Genomic DNA, 25,671 nt, shown 5'->3' with positions numbered 1-25,671 from the left:
GACTCTCACTGTCCCTTCTATGAGCAAATTAAAGGAGAAGTCTGGAAAAAAATGTTATTAAATTATTGTATTGCCCCCCCAAAAGTTATACAAACATATACTTCAAACATTGTATCACAATAGATTTAAAGTCCGGTGAAATTTTCCCTTAAAGTATTGCATTGCCCCCCCAAACGTTATACAAATTACCTATGTACACTTATTACGGGAAATGCACATAAAGTGCTTTTTTTCCCTGCACTTACTACTGCATCAAGGCTTCACTTCCTGGATAAAATGGTGATGTCACTTCCTGGATAACATGGTTATGTCACTTCCTGGATAACATGGTGTTGTCACAACCCGACTCCCAGAGCTGTGCGGGCTGTGGCTGCTGGAGAGGATGATGGCAGGGGGACACTGAGGGACACAGGGCACTGGAGGGACACTAAGCATCCCTCTGATCATCCTCTCCAGCAGCCACAGCCCGCACAGCTCTGGGAGTCGGGTGGTGACATCACCATGTTATCCAGGAAGTGACATCACCATTTTATCCAGGAAGTAAAGCCTTGTTGCAGTAGTAAGTGCAGGGAAAAAAAGCACTTTATAAGCATTTCCCGTAATAAGTGTACATAGGTAATTTGTATAACTTTTGGGGGGGCAATGCAATACTTTAAGGGAAAATTTCACCGGACTTTAAATCTATTGTGATACAATGTTTGAAGTATACGTCAGCGAAACGGCAAAATGGTATGCTGAAATATACTGACTGACCTATACCTGGGCCAGATCCATTTATTTAATAGAAATAATTATAACCTAATAGTGACTACATCTGCTGCATTCCTAATTGTATATAGTATTTTTATTATATTTGTGCAGGAGGCCATGCTTTGGAGTTCCTCAAGATAAAAATTATATGTGCTTAAAAAAAGTAGTAAATGTTATGTTTGGTTTGTAAATATCAGTGGATCTGGCGCTGGTAAGAGCTAGTAAGTCAGAATATCATTCTGCTGGTTTGCATTGTATACCACAAATGTAGTTTTTGAACATACCTGTACTGTTTTTTATTTAGACATCCTGTTCAAAATTATATATATATATATATATATATATATAATATATATATATATATATATATATATATATAATTTTTATTTTTATTTTTTTTCATAAAGTTCAGCTTCTCTTCCTGTAAGAAAAATTTTTTTAGATAAAAAAAATTATTATATTGCAGCACTAAGCACGATAATCATTTTAAGTAAATTACTTTCATTTTCTAAAGTATATAGCTGTATGGAGCTGCCATTGTCTGCGCTACTGGATACTCATGACAATCCACGATGAGACAAAGGGGGAAATTCATCAAACTGGTGTAAAGTAGAATTTTCTTAGTTGCTCCTAGCAACCAATCAGAATCCACCTTTAATTCTTCAAAGAATCTGTAAGGAATGAAAGGTGGAATCTGAATGGTTGCTAGGGGCAACTAGGACAATTCTACTTTACACCAGTTTGATAAATCTGCTCCATAACACCCACAGCCAACGTAAGACCAAGCACCACAGTATTTTGTGGCATTGGGTTTCACCCTGGCTATAGGTGATTACTGATGAGTATTGTTCACCCTTTTTGTTTTCTATTTGCCCACATCCCAGGTATATACCAATATATTGTCCTGGCCAGAGAACTATAAATATTTCCGAAAAAAGAGACAAATTTGGTCAGCTCTCCTAGAACACCATTCACACTAGGCAGGAGCACGTTGCTATGGCTGAAATGCAAACACACATTAACACAGAAAAATGCGACAGTTCACCGCAATGGCAAGATACAGACCCACTACAGACATGAAAATAGTTAAAAGCAGCCCCCCCAACTGCCAAAAAAATTCCCAGAAAAATAATGAGGCTCTTGGTTACTATTTGCAAACGGTATAAACCACCCCACCATGGTAAGGTGGCCTCATATTGGGGCAGACCCTACACTGTACTATGGCCTCTCAATGGCATACAATACGCCTTTGCTCTGGGCATGCTAGATCCGTCTTATACCTCCAAAAATAATTCCACCACCTGTGTTCTAGTTGGGGGAGTGGCTGCCTCTAATTGGTCATTGCACCTATCCCACCCAGGTGGTGCGATTATTTTTGGAGGTATAAGACGGATCTTGCATGCCCAGAGCATAGGCGTATTACATACCATGGAGAGGCCATAGTACAGTGTAGGGTCTGCCCCGATATGAGGCCATGGTGGGGTAGTTTACACTGTTTGCAAATAGTAACCAAAAGCCTCATTATTTTTGTGGGAATTTTTTTTAGCAGTTTGGGGGGGCTGCTTTTAACTATCTTCATGTCTGTAGTGGGTCTGTATCTTGCTATTTCAGTGAGCTGTTGCATTTTTCTGTGTTTTTGTATAAATATTTCCACCTTTTTTCACTTTCACTTTCCAGGCAAAAGACAGGTTGATGCAGATTTTAGCCGGATACTGTTAAGAATACAGCACCTGTATGAAGCTGATGAAGACCCCATCCTCTCCAAGCCAGCTACTATAAATATCAAGGTAATTAAAGGGGTATTCCCCCCAAGAGCTAAAAAGAAATGAAATTCTTCCAAACCTAGCTTGTCTTACTCAATAAGTCCCTCTGAGAATTTTGAGCCATCTCCCGTCTTTCTAGCTGCTTCCGTTCCATAGTTACAAGTTTTTTAAAAAGCTGAACTATATCCAATAAGGGGTCGTCCAGAAAACTACATCTCCCATAATGCAATGCAAGATATTTCAGAGTTGAGTGAGTTGCATTGCAGAGTTGAGTGAGCGACATAGTAAAGTTGAGTGAGCGATATAGCAGAGCCGAGTGAGCGATATAGCAGAGCCGGATGAGCGATGTAGCAGAGCCGATTAAGTGACAGTAACAAATAGAAAGTTTCATATCTGGAAGCAGATGGCACAGACAGAGATTGGTACAGTGTGGTTGAATGCTGCTGCTGGTGAGTATGGGGGGCAGGGGACTGCCGCCGCTGCTGGTGATTCCCGGGGGGCTGGTATTCGGAGTGAGTGCCGCAGCCGCTGCTGGTGTGTACCGGGGGGCAGGGGACTGCCTTTGCTGGTGAACGCAGCCGCGTTTGTAAGTCCTCGGGGGGAGCAGGTGTCTGCCTGGGAGGGTGGGCGGGTGCCGCCGCCGTCGTCATACCTCCCAACTTTTGCGAAGAGGGACATGTGCGCCGCAGCCTCCTTAGCGACCCTCCATAGCCACGCCCATAGCCACATAGTATCCAATCCCCCCATATAGTGCCCACATATTAGCCAATGCCCCCATATAGTGCCCCACATAGTAGCCAATGCCCCCATAGTGCCCACATAGTAGCCAATGCTCCCCATATAGTGCCCCACATAGTAGCCAAACTCCCATATAGTGCTCCACATAGTAGCCAAACCCCCATATAGTGCCCCACATAGTAGCCAATTCCCCCATATAGTGTGGCCCGACTTGAAAAACAACAAACCAGCAACTCACTTGTCCGCCGGTCCCAGCAGCTCCTCTCCCGGCAGAGCGCGCACTCCCTCATCCTCCGGCGCGGGCAGCGGGGTACAGAGACGCAGCCTCTATAATACATGATAGATGCCACAGGACGCATCTGGCGCAGGCTGCGTCTCTGTACCCCGCTGCCCGTGCCGGAGGATGATGGGAGTGCGCGCTCTGCCGGGAGAGGAGCTGCTGGGACCGGCGGACAGGTGAGTCCCCCTGCCCACCAGCCCCCCGCCACTGTAGCCCCACCAGAAAAACAACAAAGCGCTTACTCACCTGTCCGCCGGTCCCAGCAGCTCCTCTCCCGGCAGAGCGCGCACTCCCGTCATCCTCCGGCACAGGCAGCGGGGGACAGAGACACTGACTGTGACGGAAGTGACCAGCAGCCTCTATCATGAACGATAGAGGCTGCAGGACACACCCAGCACAGTCAGTGACTGTACCCCGCTGCCCGCGCCGGAGGATGACGGGAGTGCGCGCTGTGCCGGGAGAGGAGCTGCTGGGACCGGCGGACAGGTGAGTAAGCCCTTTGTTGTTTTTCTGGTGGGGCCAGACTGTATGGAGGACACTGGGTGCTATGGCCACCGCTGACTCCGAGGGGGGGGGATGTCAGCCGGCGCCGCTCCAGCTGGTGAGTCCGGCGGGGGTGGGGGGGTGAGCGGGTGCCGCTGCTGGGAGGGTGAGCCGCAAGTGTCATCCCGGGTGGGGGGGATTGCTGGGGGGTGAGCGGATGCCGCTGCCGCTGTTTGTGAGTGGGAGTGGGGGGGGGATCGGGGGTGTCGGCTGGCTGCCGGGTGCCGCTGAGTTCCGGGGGGCTCGATCACCGGGACTGATTGTGGGGGCCACAGGTGAGCTCAGAGGTTAGGAGGCACAAAGTTGACCTGGGGGGAGGGAGACGGAAGACACTGAACAGCAGCTGTCAGTGTCCTCCCTCACTTCAGTGGACTGGGTTAGAAGCGCTAGCCCAGCCCATTGAAGAGATGGAGGACACGTGATGCCGCCTCGGAGGGTGCGGGCCAGGAGCAGGGAGCGTGTCAAGAGTGGACTGAGCTTTGATAATTCTATGCAATCCGTGGGGGTGGATGCATCTAGATAACAGCAAAACTGTGCAGAATCCATAATAACTTTATATTGGAAAGATAGAAAGCTACGGGTGGGCAATGTATTAATGCAAAAATAATTTTGGGGGGAATACCCCTTAAAGCGTATATTCAGTATAGGCGTTAACATTTCCATAGACCTACAGTACCAAGGATATAGTCTGCTGCACCACTTTCCTATACACAGGCATATATATATATATATATATATATATATATATATATATATATATATATATATATATACCCAGTAGTATACATTATAGCCATAAGGCTGAGGTATAAGTGTGGTAATATTCCGCCATACACCTACATACACAGATGGCCAAACTGACTGAGTGAACAGAGCCTAAGCAAAACAAAAACCTGGTGAAATTCGCTTTAAGGCAGAAGGAGACCTGTCAGTTTAAATGCTGCAAATGTAAATGATGCAGATACGCCAGGACTTCATCCCATGAACATGTCCTTCAATCTGCTGTAAAGTCTCCAAAATCTGCTGCCGCAGCAGAAGGAGTGTACTGTGCAAACCTGCAAATCTGTTATTCTCTTTACAGAAGATTGCCTGTAAGAGCGTGCCTAGTTCTCCATGGCGCTCCCTTCCATAATTAATACAGCTACGCTGATGTTCCGTCTTAGGCGACTCACTGTTATGAAACAATCCATGGAAAATAAATGTGTGTATGTGTGTATATATATGTATATAATATATATATATATATATATATATATATATATATATATATATATATTAATTTATTTTTATTTATTTTTTTACATTAATATCTATCTATATCTACAATAATTCTATCTATCTATCTATCTCTATATCTATCCCAAATTGCAGGACATTTGTAAGACCCAGTCAACTAACAGTGTCCTCCTCACCTAACCAGGTTTCAGAAACTTCTCTTTTAAACAAACCTGCATAAATGTTGCAGTGCAGTTCATGGTGCTGTTCTTTGAAAAATGGATTCTGCGGACTGTGCTACAGATTCAATATGGATTTCACCCCTATAAACAGCATGTAAGGGCCCTATTACACCAAGCGATTATTGGCTGTAGTTTGCCGTTATGGACCATAATTGCTTGGTGAAATAGCTAGTGTTAAGAGGCAATGATCAGCCAACATGCACAATGTCAGCTGATCCTTGTCTTTCAACAGACGAGAGCCGCTATCTCCTATGGGCTCCCCAGACGATCTAAAGATCATCTGAGCCAAATCTCCTCCAGAAGAAGTAACCAATTTGTAGATGGCTAATTCAGGGGTTGGCTGGCTAGCACATGGGCCTAGAGGAGTATTGCTCTTCTTGAGGAGACACACTAGCGTATGGAGTCTTAATGCCCTATTACACGTGCCGATCAGGAGTAGCAAGCAAGTGCGACCTGTCAGATCAGTGCTCACTTGCTCCCTATTCCCTATTTGCTGCCGGTGCTATTACATGTGCTGACAGCAAGCAGGTAAGTGCAGCAGGGCTGCGGGAGGGGCTCCCTGGATGATCTTTAGATTGTGCAGACTTGTAAGTCTCCATATGCCAGTTTGGCAGTCTCCTCAAGGAGAAAGGAGCACTCCCATAGTCCTATCAACCCAATGGATGAAATATTCAGTGTTTCTGGGAAATATTTTTCCCAGTATACGAAGTTGGTGTTTTGAAAAACCCATTCACATATACTGTTAATTGCCGCAGATCCACCGCACCTCGACTCATCAATAAAGTCAAATAGAATTAGCCCACCCCAAGGATCATCTATTACTACTTTTAAAGTGGCCACCATAGTTTGTTTTTCCATCAGATCTTCCTAACCCTGCTTCTTTATTGTGGCAATGCTTAACATTAATAGACAACTGTATCACTTTATTGCATTGAGTGATCCAGAGTGTGATAGCCACATGCTCTTATAGGGGACATGTTGAGGTCACTACCCCTGATGCATTCATGAAATTTTGAGCATGAATTGCTAGTTTTTGGTCAGTACAGTTCATGTCTAACCCTGCTTTATGATCCAGTTTTTATGCCTTTAGAGACACACATGAGCTGCTTCCTTACTGCGGGTGTATCTGCTGTCATATCACGGTTTGATTTGCTAACATGACAGATGGTTGTAAGCATTCACCCATCACATTTGCCGCTGTTTCTTGTGGAAAACATGTGCCCATTTGTAATTAACTATTTCATCATGAGGCTAAAAGTTTATGTAAAAGTTTTTAAAAGCCTTGGTCTCTGCAACTATACAGGAGACCAGCTTTATATAACAGAAGTGGCCACACTGTAGTATTTGTGGTTGCCCCTTTAAGCAGAAGGAAGCCCAGCTTTTCGCTGTTTAAAGCAGCCACCCAAGTGCCGGCTGCAACGATTAACATGTGTGCGTCAGTGCGAAAGGCGGTCAGCCATATGCCAGGGTAGCTTGTGCAGTGTTGTGGCAGCTCTGTGGGTGTAGGGTCATTTGGACACTTGTCATGGTAGCCTGGAGTGGTGCTGGGACCCACTCCTGGACAAATGTGCACTGCCCCTGAGGTTCTTGATAACCCAAGTGTAGACCTGGTGTGTAGGTTTGGGAGCAGGAAGAATAGACCAGAGTCCAATAGCCTAACCAGAATAACATCCGTTTACTTAAAATCTTCAGTGCAATACTATAATACTTTGGAAACTGTAGGTGCAGGCAAGAGGTAGTAGCTTGTAGACAAAAGAAAAGTAGATTAGAGGAGGGCCCTGTCCAATGTAGCTGTGTACTCTGCCAGGATAGCGTAGTGAAGAACTGAAGAAGATGCTTGTACTCACATATAGATTGATCTGACCCCCTTATGCCCTATAGTGTCGAGAGAGGGTAGTACGAGGTCCCAGGTTCCTGCACTGGGTTTAGCAGACTTTTCAGGATTTCCCAGAATAACTATGTGTTACAGTTGAATACATAGGCTTGAACTGCAGCTTTGTCCTACTGGGTTCAGTACCTAGCTCAGGTATGCTGCCCTGTGTCGTGTATCCCTGGCATGGACCAAGTGATCCTCAGAGGAAGTCCTTCCTCCTGAGGGGTCTAGACTACATGCTAGCCGTGGTGAACAGCATAGAAAGACTCTCACACTTGCTCTCTCTCCAACACTCCTGACTAAACTAAAAGACTCCAAAAAACTCCTGGCCTAGGTGAGGCCCTGACTTTACTGCAGCAGGAACTGTGCTCTTGTGTTGCTCTCTCTAACAGAACTTACTTGAGAACACAACAGGAACTAACCTCCCTTTTATAGAGGCAAAACTAACCCTACTGGTGATTGGTGGGGCTGTGCATGCGAGAGAAAGAAGAGCTAGGATAGGTAAAAGGAAGGAGGCAAAATAACTGCACCTGTAACTGGATGAAAAAAAAATGTGACATACAGTTAACCGAATGCTTCCTTCAGCTGTGCATAACATAATAGACAGAAAATAAAGGCAGTGACCACTAGTGGAAAAAATACATCATACACCTTTCCTTCATCCCACTGTGAGAACCTTAGGGAGTTAAATTGCCCAGGTGCATACAGAACTTAGTGGCACACCTGTGCTGGGGCAATGCAACACCTGCACACCATTACTGCTAGGTCTATGAACACCCTTAAAGCGACTCTGTACCCACAATCTGACCCCCCCAAACCACTTGTACCTTCAGATAGCTGCTTTTAATCCAAGATCTGTCCTGGGGTCCGTTCGGCAGGGGATGCAGTTATTGTCATAAAAACAACTTTTAATCCGGCAGCGCTGTGTCTAACGGCCGGGGCTTACATTTGTATATGCATTAGGCTGGCACACCCTCTCTGTCCTTCCTCCTCACCCTCCTCATCATTAGGAGTGCTTCAGGCAGATTGCTTCCTATTCCCCACCTGTGTGTATAATGAACATGGGCTGGATCGTTAATACACCTGTGCAAAGCTCAAACAGCAGTACATGTTCCTGGATCATTCCTAATGATGAGGAGGGTGGGGAGGAAGGACGGAGAGGTGGTGCCTGCCTAATGCATATAAAAATGTAAGCCCCGGCCGTTAGACACAGCGCTGTAGGATTAAAAGTTGTTTTTTAGGACAATAACTGCATCACCTGCCGAACGGACCCCAGGACAGATCTTGAATTAAAAGCAGCTATCCAAAGGTACAAGTGGTTTGGGGGGTCAGATTGTGGGTACAGAGTCACTTTAAAACACATACACAGACAACAAAGGTATGATCTAAATGATGTTATAATATCTATCCAGTGGTGCAACCAACTCAGCAGGCGGTCAGGGGGTGACAGATTTACTTTAAGCAATATTCTAAATATTGCTGCTTACATTTTTTTTTTTAAACCTAGGGCACAACTTGCCCTAGAATATGTTCTAAATGTGATAGGAATATCTTTAATATAGTGATACATCCCCACCAGTGCAGTTAGTGCAGCTCAATGACTTCTCCTGTATGGGTAGTAATAGTAGCCATATTGCTTGTCACACAGCTATGCATAGAATTAAGATGTGTCTTCATTATGTAGGAAAGGACAAGTAGAGAACTTCTAGTTACTGATGATTTTGTTAGCTTGAGTCTGTATGTTTCCTCTGAGGTTGACCCTGTATTCCCACAAGTGCTTTTCGTTACAGTAAGACAGTCATAACATTGTCTTCTCAGACCACACTGATCTCTGCAAATCGTCGACACGTGGATCATTTCCAGTTACCCTACTGGGACCACTGCAATATTGAGCAGGGGATTCTGTCACTGGACATATAATATGACATTCTAAAAGTCAAGTGATTATACCGAATCAGTAAAATTGATATACAAAGAACCCAATGCCTCATAAAAACTGTATTTCCCTTAAAGGAATGATGCTCCTCACCTTCTAACATTCACAGGAGATATATTTTGTGGGGCACTTTGTACTTTTTATTGGTAGCCTTCATTTTACCATGTAATGTATTGCAAAAAAAAAAAAATCTTTACTTTTTTTCTGTCTACAGAACTGACTGAGGGCTCAATGTTCTCAGGTAGAGCTAAAGGGTTTATATATATATATATATATATATATATATATATATATATATATATATATATATATATATATATATATATATATATATATATATATATATAAATATTTTTTTTTTTTACTGTTCGCTGTTCAGGATAAATAACATTATGTTTTCTTAGCCTTGTTTTAATAATGCAGACATTTTCACTAATTATATATATATATATATATATATATATATATATATATATATATATATTTTTTTTTTTTTTTTTATAAATATGTATGTTGTTGAGAGTTTTGTTTTATTACAGAAATTGAAAAGGTGGGGTCACTTTGAATTTATACATAACTTATAAAAGTGAATATGATTTTAAACAAAATTTGGTGTAGCGGAAAAAAATTGCAAAAGAAAATACGCTAAAACACTAAAATGAGTCTTGCCATTAAAGGGGTTCTCCGATTAAAACGTATTTGTTCCCTATCCACAGGATAGGAGACAAGTAGGAGACGTTGCAGGGGGTCCGACCTCCCTACCCCCTGGTGATATCCAGATCAGCTTTGGGTTGAATAGAGTGGTGTACGAAGGTCGGACTCCCCCCGTGATTTCTTACTTGTGCTATATCTTGATACAGTGCACTCTGCTGCCACCTCTGTCTATGTCAACAACTGTCCAGGACAGGAGAGTTTTTTTTTTTTCTTTGAAAATATTTTATAAAAGATTTTTTCGGAGAGGTTTTCTATGGGGATTTGCTGCTGCTCTGGATAGTTCCTGGCCTGGACAGAGGTGGCAGCAGAGAGCACTGTGTCACACTGGAAAGAACACACCACTTTCTGCAGGACATACAGCAGCTAATAAGTACTAAAGTTTTAATATGACTGCAGCATTGCAATGATCAATAGAGCTCTCACATACTAAACAATGTTATTTTAGCTTCTTCTTAAAGGACTGGGGACTGTTAGGTTCATAGAGGAACGCTCTGTTACCGGAACCTGGGATGTGACCACCATGAAGAGATGGAAGTGGAAGTCCACACAGAGGAAAGACCATGGTGGGTGTATATCTGTGTGACTGTTAAGGATTCTAGTACCTTGTTTTTCTGATAAATGTGTATACAGTAGATCATAGACTGAGGAGATGCTATCTCTAGAAGGTTGTTACTCACACCTCCACCCATCCCCTCCTTCTGAAGCCCCCTCTTTCCTTAGATCAAAGAACAGAGCAATATAAACATCCGCAGCACATTATCAGTGCATTAGGGCATTGTCGTTTAGTAAGACTTTTGATAAATACAAGAGAGGTATCATATGTTTATATCGGTGGGATCGATGTGTGATGTGCATGCTATGGTTATCCCTAAAGGCCCTATTACACGGAACGATTATTGGCCGTTGCGGCCGATAATCGTTTAGTGTAATAGAAGGCAACAGTGTCGGCTGATCACTGCAGTCGTTTGTCTTTCAACATGTTGAAAGACAAATAACTTTATAGAGAAACGATCTGCTGCCATCACCCTGTGGAATAGGAGCGGCAGCAGACCGCCGCTATCCCCTATGGGCTGCCCGGACAATCTATCGTCCCTCCTCCCGCACTGACACACTAGCTGCCGCCGCATGTAATGGCGTCTGGCAGTGCTCGTTTGCTCCTCTAGTCGCCCCGTGTAATAGGGGCTTAATTCTGGATAACCCCTTTAAGCTGCCAAATACCCACAATAAATGGGTGATAAGATTTGGAATAGGTGGGTGGACTTTTAAACAGGAACATTGGAGAGGGGAATCATGGGAAGTGTAGTAGTCTCCACAGTTTCTATTCTAAATGAGCAAAACTGCCTAAATTTTATAAATGGTGAATGTAAGATATATACCAAACATGTATTTACATATTTATTTGATGAATGTTTATGTATGATTTTCAGCCCCTAAATAATAAAAAAGAGATTGATTTCATTCACCTTGAAAACAGTGAGAAAGTGAAATGTGTCTCACTTAGGGGGGTTGTAGAACTTTTTATTAGCCCTGCCATCCATTAGATACAGAATAATACACTAGAAGTGAAGCCTTCCAGAACAAATGTAAGCACAACTATACTCGTGGTTTCCTGCCTCCAAGTCTTGACATGACAATGTCTGTTCTGCTCTTCTTAACCCAAAACACCAAAAACAAATTGTGCTGACTTCTCAGGAACTGTGTCCATTACACCAGGCACAGAATATGAACTTCCTCCAGGCTGTAAAATAAAGGTGGATGTGTGGGGTTTCCAGTTTTAGGTTAATAATACTTTAAAGTATAAATTAAAAGGTTCTCTTGAGCCTTGTGTTTTAGTTCCTCACCATTTTCTGTAAATGAAAGCTGTATTTATATGCCTATTTATTTATTTATTTATTTATTTATTTATTATACTAGCAAACTAGTATATGGCTAGATGTCATGTGAGAAATAGATAACAACGCAGTGCTCTGGGATCTAAATGCATTCTATATTTTAGCTTACAGAGCATTGCCTAGACCAGTGATTTTCAACCAGTGTGCCGCGACACATGGTCGGGTGTGCCGCGGGGAAAGTTTCCCAAGCTATGGTGCCCCTGTGAAACAGGAGAAAACAATGGGGGAGAGAAACCTGGGGATGGGGGAGAAACAGTGGAGAGAAGCAGGGGGGAGAGAAACATGGGGATGGGGGAGAGAAGCAGGGGGGAGAGAAACATGGGGATGGGGGAGAGAAGTATGGTAGAGAGAAGCACAGGAGAGAAGCATGGGGGAGAAGTATGGTGGAGAAAAGCACAGGAGAGAAGCAGGGGGGGAGAAGTATGGGGGAGAGAAGTATGGTGGACAGAAGCACAGGAGAGAAGTAGGGGGGAGAAGTATGGTGGAGAGAAGCAGGGGGGAGAAGTATGGTGGAGAGAAGTAGGGGGGAGAAGTATGGTGGAGAGAAGCACGGGAGAGAAGCACAGGGGGGAGAAGAAAACAGGCCCATGTTTCACACTGAGTGAGTATAAATACATTTAGAATCTATATTATTAACTATATGTATAATATGTACTGTTTTAGTGTCATTTTGTGCCATTTTGGTTGGTGGTGTGCCCGGGGATTTTTTAAGTATAAAAAGTGTGCCGTGGCTCAAAAAAGGTTGAAAATCACTGGCCTAGACCAAATACAGTTGTATCCACTAATCCGCTATGAGCAGGTTTGCTGAATGGAAACTGGAGTGTTCTTATTCAGTGACAGCAAACAGATATTTTCAAAATAGTAAGAAGGTTGTAGAATCTTTCCTTTATAAAGTTATTAAAGTGCTGTTCCTGAATATTAGCAGAACAGGTGAAAAGTGTCTGATTCCCTTAGCTATCATGACAATGGGGACCCAGGTCTCCCAGCGGCATGAAGTCGCGGGTTGCTCATTACCAAATTATATGGTTTTATATAATAATATAAAAGGAAGGGAAATTTATACAATGTTTCCTCTAGTAAACAGCTCAAGAGCTGAATACATAACAAGTCATGTGTAAGGGAAACTTTTCTTTGTCAATAGGATCTAGCTACAAAGCAACAGCAGCTGAGTTTAAGTTCTTACAATTTTATATATGTATTCTCTGAATTATTATATTATTTAAGGAAAAATTTATATATATATATATATATATATATATATATATATATATATATATATATATATATATGTATGCCTGATTTATTTACAAAGTAAAAATATTCTGCAGCACTTCCATTCAGGTGAAAAAATCCAAATTTATTTTGTGCAAAAAATCATATGAAGAACAGGTGCACAGCACAGCAATAATTCATAAGTGCGACGTTTCGACAACCTCGCGTTGTCGAAACGTCGCACTTATGAATTATTGCTGTGCTGTGCACCTGTTCTTCATATGATTTTTTGCAGAAAATAAATTTGGATTTTTTTACCTGAATGGAAGTGCTGCAGAATATTTTTACTTTGTTAATCACATGGTCCGGAGTCAAGACCTATCTGCTGGCACCCGCCCATATCGTTTAAAAGAGTGCTGCTTCATGATTTGAACTCTGCCTGATTTATTTATTTATTTTTTTAGATAAGAGAAAATCTATGAAAGGCACGGAGGACTTTACTGTTACTGTTGCACCAAAGGAAATAAGAACTCTATTCGTATATTTTCAGTAACCACCAGTTCCTGTACAATGCAGAAAATATTGAATTATATAATTATTTTGGTAACCACAGAACGGGGGAGGTAAATAGGTATCTGGCGGTCTTCACTGATCAGCACCCACTGGTGATTTGGTAGCAATCAACCTTGATGGTTTGCGCTTATGTATAAATGTCTACTTTACAGCAAACTCTTGAACTCTTTGCACTCTTTTTTTTTTTTTTTATGCCAAAACTTGAGCAACTGATAAGATGTATTATATTGTAAATAAAAATAATAAAATAAAGTTAAATGTATATTATGTCAATGAGTTGTTGATGCAAATACTTTTTTTATAATTAAAATTTTACTTGTAGAAATTAAAGTTCTTTGCTTTTTACATGAAGCTAAACAAACTGTAGAGTTAAAAGATATAGATGATAGGTGTTAGATAGATTGATGATAGATAGATAGATAGATAGATAGATAGATAGATAGATAGATAGATAGATAGATCAAGAATTATCCATAGAGAAACCAGAGAGAAGTAAAAAAAAAAAAGGATTGGGGAGGTGGGAGTAAAACCAAAAGGTGGTTAGAAAATGCACCAAATCAGGATAGTAGGAAGGCTTCCCTCCTCGCCCGGAGAACTCCACGGAACTACATCCCGCTATAAGAACATCAACTCAGCGCATCAAGGGTAAAAGCTCCAGCGAGTTTCTAAACAAAATCCAGCAGCTCCACATTTTCAGATACGCCTCATTACAGCCATGGTCTTCCGCTAATAGTTTCTCATACCTGCGTTGAGCTCTGTGAATCAATCGTGGGGGGGAGGGGGACAGATCGGAGTCTTCCATTGTCTAGGAATGACAAGCTGTGTGGCTGCCAAGAAGTGTCTCAATACACCTTTTTTTAAGTACAGACAAAGTTTCTGGGAGAAGACTCAATAAAGCTATGGAAAGACCATGTGTGAGTGTGCAAATTTTTTTTGAACATCACAGAGCAGTCAATTTTCCATTTCCTGAAGAAAGGGTCAGTATTGCTTGGTCAGCATTGCAAAGAGACTGCAATAGGAGATACAGTCTGTGACCACGGTGCATAAGAAAGGAACAGTTCATCTTAAGCCCCTATTACACAGGGCGATATATAGGAGTAAACGAGCGCTGCCAGCTCTTCTCTCGCTCGCTGCCGCTATTACTCGCGGCGTCAGCGTGCGGGTAAGTGCAGGGAAGGGTGCAAGAGGGCTGCCCGGGTGATCACTAGATCGTCCAGGCAGCCAATAGAGGATAGAGGCGGTCTGCTGCTATCAGTCGTTTGTCTTTCAACATGTTGAAAGACAACCGACAGCAATTTAATGTCGGCTGATTGTTGCCTTCTATTACACGGGACGATTATCAACCTAATAATCGTTCCATGTAATAGGGCCTTAAGTCTGAAAGTGTTGTGACAGTTGCTTGAGATGTCATGGCCCAAAAGAAAGACCTGAGTTCATATTCCAACCGCGAGAGGGAGAGATGCGGTATACCAGTCCTCAGAGAGTCTAATAAAGGAATGATACCCTGGATAGGTGCATATTTAGAGGGAAGGAGAGAGATAGATATCTAGATGGAATGAGAAATAAGAGATATATGGAGAGAGAGATGTATAAAATAGACAGATAGAAAAGAGATAAATAGACAGATATTTACATAGATAAAATGAGAGAGAGAAATTTTAATTGTGAGTTCCCAATAGAAATGTTGCAACATACCAAGATGTTTAGTTCTATACAGATGACAAAGCTTCAGATATGTATGACTATATAGGGGGAGATTTATCAAACATGGTGTAAAGTGAAACTGGCTCAGTTGCCCCTAGCAACCAGATTCCACCTTTCATTTCTCACAGACTCTTTGGAAAATGAAAGGTGGAATCTGATTGGTTGCTAGGGGCAACTGAGCCAGTTTCACTTTACACCAGTGTAATAAATCTCACCCTATGAGCTTAAAAAGAAGGATCACCACAGATAAAATAACAATATACCCAGGAGCATAAGTTGTGTGGGACCACATCATAGTTTCTGATCCTCACAAAGGCTGGTTTGAATAATTTCCTTCCTTCGAGAAACAGCTAATATTTGTACAACCCCCCCAGAAGCATTGTCCTAAAAGTAGTCTCCTTAGACCACTGGGTCTCTTCAATAAGAATCGGTGTCACCCATTTCTCTACTTCAGACTTCATCTAAGGGTCCATTTACACAGAAAGATTAGCTGCCAAAGTTTTGAAGCCAAAGCCAGCAACAGACTATAAACAGAGATCAGGTCATAAAGGAAAGCTTGAGATTTTTCCTATTTTTCAAATCCATTCCTGGCTTTGGCTTTAAATCTTTGGCAGATAATCTGACATATAATCTTTCTGTGTAAATGGACCCCAAGTCATCTCTGTAGCCAACCAGCAGCCTGCTCTGTGCTAATAAGGGACAGGAACAGGTGTCTGCAGCTGGGTGACTCTTCCTTGTGAAGATGATTAGTGATTTGGCTAGTATAAGAGTTTGTGTACATGCTGTAGATGCTTTAACATGTCTAAGTTCTTGTCCAAAAATTAAAGGGGTATTCCTATCTTAATTAACATAGTAAAACTTTTAAACAGTCAACTTTAATATTTTTTGCAAATACAGTAAAACCTTGGTTCCCGAACACCTCGGAGTTCGAACAATTCGGTATTCGAACTAAATTTCCCCCTGAAGTTTTGATCGGTACTCGAACATTGCTCGGTATCTGAACAAAATCAGGGGGGTAACTGTCAGCTGAACTGATGTTCAGCTGACAGAGGTGTTCAGGGACAGTGAGAGGCAGGAGAGGGCGGCTATTTAAACTTGCCGCCTTGCTCCTGCTCCTCTCAGCTGCGGGGGACACCCTGTAAAGAAGTGGGGAATCCCATCATAATGATGGGATTCCCCACTTCTTTACAGGGTGTCCCCCGCAGCTGAGAGGAGCAGGAGCAAGGCGGCAAGTTTAAATAGCCGCCCTCTCCTGCCTCTCACTGCAGGGACGCTCTGTAAAGAAGCAGGCTCTCAGCACTGGCCTCCCGTCTCTCCCCACCAGCAGCCCCCCCCCCCCCCGCAGCCCCCCCCGCCCCCCGCCCGGAGCATCTTCCCATACACTTACCCAGCCTGTACACCTCTATAGCCTGCGGCACACCCCGCAGCCCTGCTCACCAGCTTCTTGCTCCTGCTGCTTCCCGCCGCCTCTGCAGGGTAAGGGAGAGTCTGCAGAGGCGGCGGGGAGCAGCAGGAGCAAGAAGCTGGTGAGCGTGGCGCGCCGCAGGCTATAGAGGTGTACAGGCTGGGTAAGTGTATGGGAAGATGCTCCGGGCGGGGGGGCTGGTGGGGAGAGACGGGAGGACAGAGCCGAGAGCCGGCTTCTTTACAGCGCGTCCCTGCAGTGAGAGGCAGGAGAGGGCGGCTATTTAAACTTGCTGCCGTTCTCCTGCTCCTCTCATCTGCGGGGGACACCCTGTAAGTGGGGAATCCCATCATTATGATGGGATTCCCCACTTCTTTACAGGGTGTCCCCCACAGCTGAGAGGAGCAGGAGCACGGCGGCAAGTTTAAATAGCCGCCTGCTCCTGCCTCTCACTGTTCCGGTGAACATGGAGCATTCTTACGCTCTGTGGGCCGTGTGCTCTGCACCTGACCCACGGAGTGTAAGAACCAATTAATCACATCTACATTGTTCCCTGTGGGAACTTACAGCACGGTTCTCGAACTGCTCAGTTCTGGAACAGCCTTCCAGAACCGATTATGTTCGAGAACCGAGGTACCACTGTACATTAATTTAGCAAACTTGTCTGTTTCCACCATTGCTTTTATAGAAGAGTGGTTGTCTGTTGTCGATGGGAATACCCTTTTAAGTAGAACTGTGGAAACTTGGTAATTGGGTGCTTCATGTAAAGCAAACTGAGGTCTATGAGTTTCCAGGTATTACATTCTCTCATTAGTTTCCGTCCCTGAAAATTGAACACCTTATTTGTGGGTTATGGTCTCTAGTCTTTGAAAACAATAACATAAAACTCCTCCCCCTCTCCTATAACCTTGTTCCATATTTTGTGTATCTGACTTTGTGTCTATATATCATAAATTGTTGTATTTAACCCTTTGAGGACCAGGCCCAAAATGACCCAGTGGACCGCTCAAATTTTGATCTTAGTGTTTCCGTTTTTCCCTCCTCCCCTTCTAAGAGCTCTAGCACTTTTAGTTTTTTATCTACAAGCCATGTAAGGGCTTATTTGTTACAGGAATAGTTGTACTGTGTAATGGCGTCATTCATTTTACCATAACATGTATGATGGAATTCCAAATATATTATTTATGAAGATATAAATTGGTGAAATCGCAAAAAAGAATGCAATATGGTAACGTTTGGGGGGGTTCCTGTGTCTACGTAATGCACTATATGGTAACAGCGACATGATACTATTATTCTATAGGTCAGTCCGAACACAACCATATGCAGGTTACACAGATTCTCTAATGTTATATATATTTTTTTTTAATGAAATCCTTTTTTTTGGCAATTAATTATAAATAAAATGGGACTATTGTGACGCTTTTAACGGTTTTATTTTTTCACCTACGGGGCTGTATCGGGTGTCATTTTTTCCGCCATGATCTCTAGTTTTTATTAATACCATATTTGTGAAGTTCGGACGTTTTGATCACTTTTTATAAATTTTTTTTATATATATAATGTAACATAAAATCGGTAATCCGCGCACTTTTTTCCCTCTTTTCGTGTACACCGTTTACCGTTCGCAATGACGCTTGTTATATTTTAATAGATCGGACAATTACGCACGCTACGGTATATTATATGTTTATTTGTCTATTTATTTTTTTATGTTTTATTTATATAATGGGAAAGGGGGGTGATTTCAACTTTTATTGGGGGAGGGGTTTTGGGGTAGTGTGTTAGTGTTTTTAACTTTTTTTTTTTTTTTTTTTTACACATTTGAAGTCCCTTTGGGGGACTTTTACATAGATTAGTTTGATTTCTACACTGATGAATGCTATGCCATAGGCACAGCATTGATCAGTGTTATCGGCGATCTGCTCATTGAGCCTGCCTGTGCAGGCTTAGTGTAGCAGATCGCCGATCGGACCGCACGGAGGCAGGTGAGAGACCTCCGGCGGCCCGTTTTACCGATCGGGACCCCCGCAGTCACTTACACTTAAACGCCGCGGTCGCGGCGTTTAAGGAGTTAATGACACGCGGCAGCGCGATCGCTGCAGCGTGTCATTACCGGTGAGGTCCCGGCTGCTGATTGCAGCCGGCCTTCACCTGCTGTGAAGCGCGCTCCGCTCCGGAGCACGCTTCATAGCGAGAGAAACACCCAGGGCGTACAGTTACGCCCTAGGTCGTCTGGGGACAGACTTCCATGGCGTAACTATACGCCCTGGGTCGTCTAGGGGTTAAAGTGTCACTGTCGTTAAAATTTTTATTGCAGAAATCAATAGTACAGGTGATTTTAGGAAACTTTGTAATTGGGGTTATTAGCCAAAAAATTAATTTTTATCATGAAAAAGCAGTTTGAAGCTCTCCCCCTGTCTTTATGGTTTTCCTATGGAGAGATAAAGTAGAGGCAGCAAAACAGGGCAACAAAGAGTTAATTTACATTCACATCAGGGGCTCTCTCCTCTGACAGTCACCACTGACCTCTCTGACCTCTGAATAGCACTGTGAATAGCTCCCCTGCGGAGCAATCCTTTGTTCTCGGCTCTCAGCTGCTGTCTAATCTGGTCCTTTCCTCTCCCCCCTCCCCTCTTCATAGACCAGACAGATCTGACAGATGAAAAAACAGTCAAGATTTCCTGATTCTGAGCAGTGGATGACAGAAAGGAGAGAGAGGGGGACCTGGGAAAAGGCTTTTTACTTGCAGATAGTGGCATATTTACCTAATAAACCCAATTACAAAGTTTCTTAAAATTGCCTGGACTATTGATTTCTGCAAAAAAAAAAAATTTACAGTCACTGTTTAAGGGGATGTGTTATCAGAAATAGAGTTGATCTCGGAAAATCCTAGGTTCGATTGAACTCAAACATACCCGAACCTTCCACATTAGATTGCCGATGCCTTCCCGGTCGGTGGGGAAGGAGAAAAGTGCCCGGGGACCGACTGGAATTCCGGGATTCAGCCTATTACCTAGACTATTACCTAGGCTGAATCCCAGAATTCCAGGTGGTCCCCGGGCATGCTCCTCTTTCTGCACGGAGACATCAGCAATCTAATGCAGAAGGTTCGAGTTCAATTGAACCTAGGATTTTCCGAGGTTCTATCAACTCTATTTAGAAAATGACCATCTGACAATCGCCCGGGCTGTCCCCCTGTGGCACCCCCCCTCCCACGCACACACACACACACACACACACACACACACTTACCTTCTCGCTATTGGCGCATGCAATAGCGCCGGCAGTGAGCAGGGAAGGAAAAGCTGACCTGAAAGGATGGCGCTTGCTTGTTCCCTCTGATGACCCCATGTAATAGGGGCTTTAGTCATAGGGATTGATGAAGCAGAAGTTGTGCTTGGTGCTTAAAGAGATTGTGCACCCCTTTAGCTGCCTGCTTGTCATAAAATAAAATATATTTTCTAGATTTTTACAGTACTGTGTATGCAATGCTATTGGGTGAAAAATTTTGACCCTGTAGAGCCACCCTTCTCTGACAAGTACCGCTCTCCCTCCATATAAATTGGTGAGGCAAAGGGATAGTGCAGAGGCGTTTCAGCGTGGGAAGAGGGCATACAGTGTCCTATATCTGCGTTTTTGAGATGCATGTGAACTTTAGAGGGTGGGGGTTCTGCATTCAGCCCCAATATGTCAGGTATATACAGGGGTTCTGAAAGCAACTACATATTTGTGTGGCTTCCTGTGCCAGATTCACTGTAACCACAACTGTACTATAGTTACATATAAATGGCAAAGTCTGCAGCATCTGGCAGACATACCATTATTATTATTTTTTTCTTGCCGTTACATTTTCACACTTAAATGTGGTACATGGATAAGTACAAAAAAATTATTTTAGAAGTCTTACATTTTCATTTAAAACTTGTTACAACAAACCTAAAGGGGTTCCCTGGAGGAAAAAAATTACCAAATTGTAAAACTTTGTAAAGTATCCTCTTTAAAGGGGTAGTGCACCCAAAACAGTTTTTCTTTCAAATCAACTGCTGCCATGAAGTGCCAGAGATTTGTAATTTACTTCTATTAAAAAATCTCAAGCCTTCCAGTACTTATCAGCTGCTGTGTATCCAGCAGGAAGTGGTGTTTTCTTTCCTGTCTGACACAGTGCTCTCTGTTGCCTCCTCTGTCCATGTCAGGAACTGTCCAGAGAAGGCGCAAATCCCCATAGAAAACCTCTCCTGCTCTCCAGACTGGAAATAATACCACTTCCTGCTGGGCATACAGCAGCTGATAAGTACTGGAAGGCTTGAGATTTTTTAATAGAAGTAAATTACAAATCTCTGGCACTTCATGGCAGCAGTTGATTTGAAAGAAATTTTTTTTGGGTGCACTACCCCTTTAAGTGTTGGGATTGGTTTGGGCTACTTTACTACCTCTAGTGCAGATGGGCTCTATGCTGCCCCCTCTGGCTGTATCAGGGTGTTTCAAAGTAAAGTAGTCCAAAACTACTAAAAATTTTAATAAAGATGCATTACAAATACTACTACTACTACTAATGTTACAAATTTTGTTTTGACAATTCCCCCCCCCTCTAAATTACATTGTAAAATTTTCTATTTCCCCATACAATTTGCAACTGGCTCATCATGCACTGGCTCAATTTGTAGAGCTTTGTGAATGTACAGTATATACAGTATGTACTGCATAGATCTTAATTAGAGATCGGTGTAGTTGTATTAGAAGTCCCCCAGGGGGTTATATGAATGGTAATAGAACAATTTTAAGAGCATTTAGTTTTTTTAAAAAAAAGTTACAATTTTTCAAAAGCCATCAAATGAAATTAAAGAAATATATGTTACATATCATTGTAATTGTAGTGCACCTTGTAATTGCACTTCATTTAGACAACATGTCAGTTTTACCATACGGCAAACTGTGTAAACATATCCCCCCGAAAAAAAGACGTGCACCATGCAAAGAAATTTTTCCGGTTTTGCAGCATATTTTATGCAAAAATTAAGTCTGTCATTGCGAAGTACAATTGGTGTCGCAAACAATGAGGGCTCATGTGGGTCTGTAGGTGAAAAAATGCAAGCGTTATGGCCTTTTAAACACGTGGAGGAAAAAACGAAAGCACGAAAAACAAAATTTAGCCTGGTCATCAAAGGGTTAAGAATGGCCACTTCGGCTTTTCTTTTTTATTTTCTCAACACCATATTGTCTTTGCAGTGGATCAGTGATACTAAAACATAAAATTCATGTACAAAAGTCACAGTTGAGAAATAGAGAAAGGCAAGAATAGCTCAAGAAGATTTCCTTTCCATCTGGCCAATATCCATACAATTTTCCTGTGAAAAATGCCCCCATTTTATATAAAAAAAAAAAAAAAGACAAAATAAGCATTTTTTTAACTTGGAACGTTCTGCGGTCACCGTGCAGATAATGTGATAATTTTATTGTCAGCGTCTTTATGAATGCGGCGATTCTAAAAAATTTTACATTTGTTATTACAGTACATTGGGGGTTATGGAGATTATGGGGGAGATTTATCAAAGGGTGTAAAATTTAGACTGGTGCAAACTACCCACAGCAACCAATCACAGCTCAGCTTTAGGCAGTGCTGAAAGGAAAGCTGAGCTGTGATTGGTTGCTGTGGGCAGCTTGCACCAGTCTAAATTTTACACCCTTTGATAAATCTCCCCCTATGTGTCTATTGCACTTTTATTTATATATTTTTTCATACTTTGGGACTTAACAATCTGAGGCACATTACATTGCAATGCTTATCAGCACAGCCATGTAATATGCTTGTCCTAGGCAAAGCTGATCAGGCTCTGCCTTAGGGCTGAGCCTGATCAGCCACTGTAGCAATTTCAATGGAGGCCTCCAGTTGTCATAGCAACCTTCAGGGGGCTCTGTGATCACTTCGCACAGCCTGGATGGTGAACTGAGGGAGAATTCTTCCTCTGTTCTGTCCTATAGATGCTGTGTTAACTGCTGCAATCCAAGCTCGGCTTGGGTCTCAGCAGTTGCAGCGGGTGCCCAGCTATCACTTACAGCCGTGACGTGCCACAGATAGCAGCTTCTGCGCCCATGAGTGGGAATGCACTGCAAAAATGGGCTACAGTTTTACATTTGCGGTCTTGAAGGGGTTAAGCCTGTACTTTTGTTTTTCCAGTGTTTCGGCATAAGAAACACAAGTGTTTGTGGTGTTAAGGTGTTATTTTGGATAGAGGAAATTACGGCCAGGAAATGTAGCTCTTCATATTTTATTTGATTACAGAAGATACTAAAGCACAATTCATTTTTCTTTATTAAAAATATTTTTAAAAAATTAAAATGTTTTTCTGGTAAGGAATGAGTCATCTTCCTGTCAGGCTGTAGAGTCCAAGTAAATGAAGGTTGCTAGACCACTCTTTTTGTTAGTGACTCTGTACCCACAATCTGACCCCCCCAAACCACTTGTACCTTCGGATAGCTGCTTTTAATCCAAGATCTGTCCTGGGGTTCGTTCGACAGGTGATGCAGTTATTGTCCTAAAAAAATACTTTAAACTGGAAGCCCTGTGCCAAACGGGAGTATCTGTGCCCTAACTTTGCACACCCTCTCTGTCCCTCCTCCCCACCCTCCTCATCATTAGGAATGCTCCAGGCAGCTTGTCTCCTATTCATCAGCTGTGTCAGCCTGGCACATGGGCTGGATCGTTAAGGACCTGTGCAATGTTCAGCATGGAGAAAATGTTGCAGTGGCATTCCTAATGATGAGGAGGGACGGAGGGGTGGTGCAAAGTTAGGGCACAGACACTCCCGTTTGGCATGGGCTTCAAGTTTAAAAGTCGTTTTTTAGGACAATAACTGCATCACCTGCCGAACGGACCACAGAACAGATCTTGAATTAAAAGCAGCTATCCGAAGGTACAGAGTCGCTTTGAACCTCAAGTCAATCAACCAAAGCAAACTGTGGCCCTCCAGCTGTTTCTTAACTACAATTCCCATCATGCCTGACACATTACAGAGGCATTCTTGCTTAGAAGCATTGCTTTTCTGAGTAGATATCTTTTAAGTAAGGAACAAAAAGACTTTAAAGGGTGTATTCTTGGAAAAATTTACTTTTCCCCATGCATAGAATAGGGGAAAAGTAGGTGATCGCTGGGGATCTGACCCCTGTACCCCCCGGTGATCTCTGTATCAGACACCGCTGGCTCTGTTATTAATAGAGCCCTGGGTGGGCACATGACCCGTGGCTCTATTCATTCCTATGAAACGACTAAAAGAGTCGAGTACCCCGGAAGGGCGCTGTACTCTTCTCTTTCCTTCACTCCATAGGAATGAATAGAGCCACGGGTCATGTGCCGACCCGGGGCTCTATTAATAACAGAGCCAGCGGTGTCCAATACTGAGATCGCCGGGAAAGGGGGGAGGGGAAGGGTCAGACCCCCCCCACGATCTTCTACTTTTCCCCTATCTTATGAATAGGGGAAAAGTTAATTTTCCCGGAATACCCCTTTAACTTCTTCACGCTGACCAAATCCTTTCATTATACAAGACAATGGCTTAGCGATTTTAGCCAACTATCATCTGTAAATGATGTGTGATGGCAAAAGATGGCTGATGGCAGACTTGTGACTGAAGTTTTTCAGGTGTAGTTTTAAAATTAGAGTGCATGACATGATCTGCCAAGTTTGGTTGTGTGGGGAATCACCCTTTTTATGGCTTTAGACACGCAGAAATAATAACATTAGCTTGTTTACTGCCCTAGATCACATGGAATGTTATTATAAATCCCTTCACTACCCTACCCCACCAGGGATGTTACCATAGACTTCTTCACTATCCTACCCCACCAGGAATGCTATCATAAACTTCTTCACTACCCTACCCCACCAAGGATGTTATCATAAACTTCTTCACTATCCTACTTCACCAGGGATGTTATCATAAACCTCTACACTACCCTACCCCACCAGGGATGTTATCATAAACTTCTACACTGCCCTACCCCACCAGGGATGTTATTGTAAACCCCATTACTGCCCTAGATAATTCCTTCACTACATTAAAGGGAATCTGTCAGCTCGTGAGCCCTACCTAAGGTGCTGACAGTGTGCTGTAGCTGGCAGCCCGCAGTGAGCATGGTGCCTTTTTGGTAATTTTCCGTGCAGCAGATTATGTACAATCTTATGTCTCCTTCTGTACTAAAGAGTCTCAGAGCAGTTGTGTGTGCCACACTCTGGCATGCATCCTCCTCCCTCTTCATGAATAATCAATGCTGCCCAGCCTCCTGCTCGCTCAGCTGTCAGATTGCAGATCAGTCCTCTGTAGGCAGTTTATGTCTGAAAGAAACACTCCAGTATAATTGAATCTCTTCTCCCTAATGTGTTGGAGCTGTGGTCTAAAGGTAACTCACCTGTCTAGAGACTTGCCAGCAGCTCATTCTTTGGTTCAAGTCCCCTGATGGAAATTAAGTTGAGGTCTTTTTTTTCCCCTCATTATTGTATCATTTTTAAGGCTATGTTCACACACAGTATTTTTGCTCAGTATTTTGCAACCAAAACGAGGAGTGGATTAAGAACACAGAAAGGCTATGTTCACATACTGTTGAAATTGAATGGATGGCCATCATTTAATGGCAAATGTTGGACGTTGTTTTAAAATAACAGTAATTATTTGCTATTAAATGGCAGCCATCCATTCAATTTCAACAGTGTGTCAACTTAATCTTTCTGTGTTTTCAATCAAATTCTGGTTTTGGTTGCAAAATACTGACCAAAATACTGACCAAAAATACTGTGTGTGAACATAGCCTGAAAAATGATACAATAATGAGAAAAA

The 25,671-nt window shown here is 42.8% G+C and overlaps 1 protein-coding gene across 1 annotated transcript in view; it reads left to right on the top strand.

Annotated features, from left to right (window-relative positions):
• The window catches only part of MAN2B2 (mannosidase alpha class 2B member 2), a 40,800-nt gene extending 26,817 nt beyond the window's left edge, over positions 1 to 13,983 (top strand). Inside the window, exons 17-19 of the mRNA XM_069976414.1 lie at positions 2,428 to 2,537; positions 10,500 to 10,617; positions 13,623 to 13,983. Coding sequence (XP_069832515.1) covers positions 2,428 to 2,537; positions 10,500 to 10,617; positions 13,623 to 13,711 — 317 coding nt within the window. The 3' untranslated portion in view covers positions 13,712 to 13,983. The remainder of the gene's footprint in view (positions 1 to 2,427; positions 2,538 to 10,499; positions 10,618 to 13,622) is intronic.
• The last annotated feature ends 11,688 nt before the right edge of the window (positions 13,984 to 25,671 follow it).

This window comes from Dendropsophus ebraccatus, chromosome 7 (genome assembly GCF_027789765.1).
Source record: "Dendropsophus ebraccatus isolate aDenEbr1 chromosome 7, aDenEbr1.pat, whole genome shotgun sequence".
Lineage (NCBI taxonomy): Eukaryota > Metazoa > Chordata > Amphibia > Anura > Hylidae > Dendropsophus > Dendropsophus ebraccatus.
This window is presented reverse-complemented; position numbering and strand designations above follow the sequence as displayed.